General features: G+C 37.0%; 2 protein-coding genes across 2 annotated transcripts in view; one reads left to right on the forward strand and one right to left on the reverse strand.

Moving 5' to 3' along the window:
* Positions 1–168, forward strand: part of SS1G_11170 (predicted protein) — a gene marked incomplete at both ends in the record, with an annotated part of 521 nt that extends 353 nt beyond the window's left edge. The window contains one exon of the mRNA XM_001587878.1: positions 127–168. Coding sequence (XP_001587928.1) covers positions 127–168 — 42 coding nt within the window. The remainder of the gene's footprint in view (positions 1–126) is intronic.
* A 1,294-nt stretch (positions 169–1,462) lies between these two features.
* Positions 1,463–2,078, reverse strand: SS1G_11171 (predicted protein; the record flags this gene model as incomplete). The annotated part of the gene is made up of 2 exons (XM_001587879.1): positions 1,463–1,512; positions 1,610–2,078. 2 exons carry the CDS (start codon positions 2,076–2,078, stop codon positions 1,463–1,465), a joined length of 519 nt encoding a protein of 172 aa, XP_001587929.1.
* Positions 2,079–3,607: the final 1,529 nt, after the last annotated feature.

Here is a 3,607-nt window from a genome sequence, read left to right on the forward strand (position 1 = left end):
ATATGTGATTTGAATTTGTTTTTACTTCGTATTTTGTTCTGTTTTGTTCAAGTTTTATTTCCTATCCTCGAAAATCAAGTGAAGATCCCAACTCAAGATATCGAACATATATATAATAAATAACAGTTAACTTGTGAAGAAAGAAAGAGGAAGAGACAATTCGCATAAAGGAGCCATTCAAGAATATCTCTTGAAGAAAGAGTTAAAAATACTCTTCATAAAAAAACCCCCAAAATCTTTATATAATAACAATAGAAAACTACTTTCAATGAAATTTTAATAAAAAAGGACAAGAATAACAACACTTTTAATAAACCCCCTAAAAAAGAATACAAACAACAAAAACACCTACCTAAAAACTACCACTAGGAAAATACAACCAAAGGAGCTTTATAAAGAATGAATCACTCAACAGAGACTATAGATAGAGTCTTTTGTAATATATATAATCCATTCTAAACTCTCTGTAAGACTTGCTTTATACTTTTCAGACAAAGATATCTCATCTTACCCATCGATCTGTCTATGTGTACTACCTATCTATTCCCTCATGAAAAATCAAAAAAATGGAAATCGAAAGTAAAGATCAAAATCTATAAATAAAATATCTCGCAGAACATAAATGAAGTATCCGGATCTCCATATCAATATCCCCATGTCTCCATGCTTTAAGCCTTGGCCTTGGGTAACATAATACAACATAACATAAAGAAAATCACCATCTAGCTAAGATCTTACTTAGAACTATATGATTAAGTTAAGGTTACCCAATCGACCAATCACTTACAACTAACTAACTACTCAGCTGACCAGTCAACCCGCCTCAATACCCTCAAGACTCATAACCCTCACTTTAATCACCTTCACTTAACCTTAACTCTAACCCCCAAATTTACTTCCACACACCCTTCCAGACATGCCATAATAACAACACCATAATAATCCTAACAATACCACACCACACCAAACAACACCAATACTACCAATACTCAAATACCCAAATAAATAAATAAGATAAAAAATAAAATTAAAAATTTAACAAATATAACCTTCCCCAATATATACACATAGCACCATCGCACCACTCAAAAAGCATCAGCATCAGTATATACATCAAACAGTATCTAAATAGATAGTAGCTAGTAAGTAATTCTATCTATCTACTTATTCTACCTATTCTAATAGACCTAGGTATCTACACTAACTATTAGACACATCTCCAGAGTGATATCATGAGTGCGTATTCACTTTTGTATGGATAGTTTGCTCCGCTCAGCTCATTTCAAAATATCTATTAAAAGCTCTGTCGAGATTCCAGCCAAGACTCCCGCTAAAGAAAATGATATGTTGCTAAGGTCATCTGCAGTTATGACTCTTCTTCTTTCTCTGCTCGATACAAAGGTATGATATGAATCATCCATTGGTTCACGCTTTGCTGGAGTTTAGTTCCGTCAATGCCAATTCAAATGCCCAATTCAAATCCATCCACAGATCCTAACTCCATACCCAGAACTAAAAAATATTAATCTCGTTCCCAAAAACTTCCGTTCAGTTCCTTATCTATCCATATACGTCTTCCCATCCACTTCAACCTTATGCCATCCATTACCTCCATACACATTCGTAATAGTCGTATGTGTACTTCCACGTTTATCCGCAAGCACATCCCTAGAATGGAAAATCGGAATCGGAATCTCCAATTCCTTTTCATCTAAACTCCCACTCCCCGCCGTCAAGGGTCTAGAAACTTCACTCTCCCTTCCTCCATCCCCTGCAACAACCCTTCCAACCAATTCCCTCTTCCTCCTTTCTTCCTCCTCTAATTCCTTTTCCTTTGCTTTTGCAAGTTTCTTTTGCATTCGCTTGCCGCGACATACTAAACACCAAGTGAGGATTCCGGTGATAATACCTATGGCGACTAGAAATGCGAGAATTGTTCCCCAGAAATTAAATTGTACTTCCCAGAATCCCGCATTGTGGGCGGAGGTTGGAGGGGATTCGTCGCGGGGGATTAGGGGATTGGTTTGCGGGAGGGGGGTTAGGGTACCAAGGGTACGGAGGAGATGCGGGATGTACATGGTGTTTGGTTGCTGAGCTGAATGTACAGGATCGTGTGTGTAGTGGTGTCGGCCCTTGTTGAGGGCGTTGTGGTGGAGGTAAAGTATGTATGTCGCTCTCCGTAAAACAGTATGTACAAGATTGATCTAACAGACCAAGTCGAATCGAAAGGGCCCACTTGGAAAGATAAAGTAAATGACGTTGCTTCAAAGCAATACGAATGTAATATGCTCGTATCCCCAAAGTAATCTCTGTAAATCCTTGTAATCTCCAAAGTAAAATGTATATGTTGATCCAGCAATAAATGAATATAATCAAGAGCGTATCCAAAATGATATAAAAGTTCCAAACAAGTTCCAAGCTACGCCTAGATATCAACGACTTTATGCTTTCTTTGCACGCTTTGACTCGAAGGAGTTTCTTCCTTGTATAAAAGTTTATACAAGTACTTTGTGTTGTTCAATGTCCGTGATGTGATCTCCTTGATATGACTGGTTGAATGAAAGTATTTTTACACCCTCCCCAAAAATAAAGTTCTTGTTAAAGAGGCTGAAGTGATTGAAGAAAGAATGACGAGTTTGTTGAACTGTTTGTTGAAAAAGTGGATGAAAAGATATCTATCCCTTCTTTGTCTTGTCTTAGACTGAATCTTGTCGAGTGCATAAAGAGTGGTACAAAATGTCAGTACTATCTGTGCAGAATAGGGAATCAAAAGAAAGTAATCCTATTCCGAGAATCCGATGACCTTAAGAAGATATGGTAATGATATACACAGCCCTCCAGTCAAAAGTAAATAAATGAATGAATCTTCACCCAAGCCTTTCCCCAAATTTCCCACTACGACGTACTCATAGAAAAACTAATCTCTCACTCATCAAAAGGAAAAAAAAAGAAGAATTTCCCAAGGAAAAATGGTGTCCACAAAATACAGTAATAATTGTATATGTAATTACATGTAATTATATGTAATCAGAAAGAATAGGATCAAAAGATTGGACGAACATATCTGGGGAAATTGCAACGAAACAGGAATTCATCATCTTCATATATTGGTTCAAATATTCATTTTGTATATCCACATGGTGTGCAACACAGTTAATTCAATATGCACTTGCCGTAACTTGCCACTTGCCAAGCTTATCCAATCAAAACTTCTTTATGCATGAAATCTTCTAAAGGGAAAAAAGCCACGGGAAAGAAGTGAAGATAAAATGATTAATATGCCATCAAGCCACAAACTTATCGAGGATATAAACCGTTGTCGATATTCACCATTCTTGTAAGCCTCCGTCTGTGTGGCAAGGTATGGAGGAGATAAATACCAAATACCAAGACGGTGTTTGATGAATTCTGGGTATACTCCGGGATGTAAGATCTTATGTGTTTTTGACCCTGAGAAATCCGGTACATACTAGGTATACATAGACTCCTGAATCCCTGCTATTATTCTTCACTGCTACGTACCTTTTCATCCATATCTCGCCTCAATCTCTACAATCCAAATCATCAATCAAGCAGTCAGTCGATCAATCAATCAATTCTCGCATGA

The sequence above is a fragment of the Sclerotinia sclerotiorum genome, genomic scaffold (assembly GCF_000146945.2).
Source record: "Sclerotinia sclerotiorum 1980 UF-70 scaffold_17 genomic scaffold, whole genome shotgun sequence".
NCBI classification, from domain to species: Eukaryota; Fungi; Ascomycota; class Leotiomycetes; order Helotiales; family Sclerotiniaceae; genus Sclerotinia; species Sclerotinia sclerotiorum.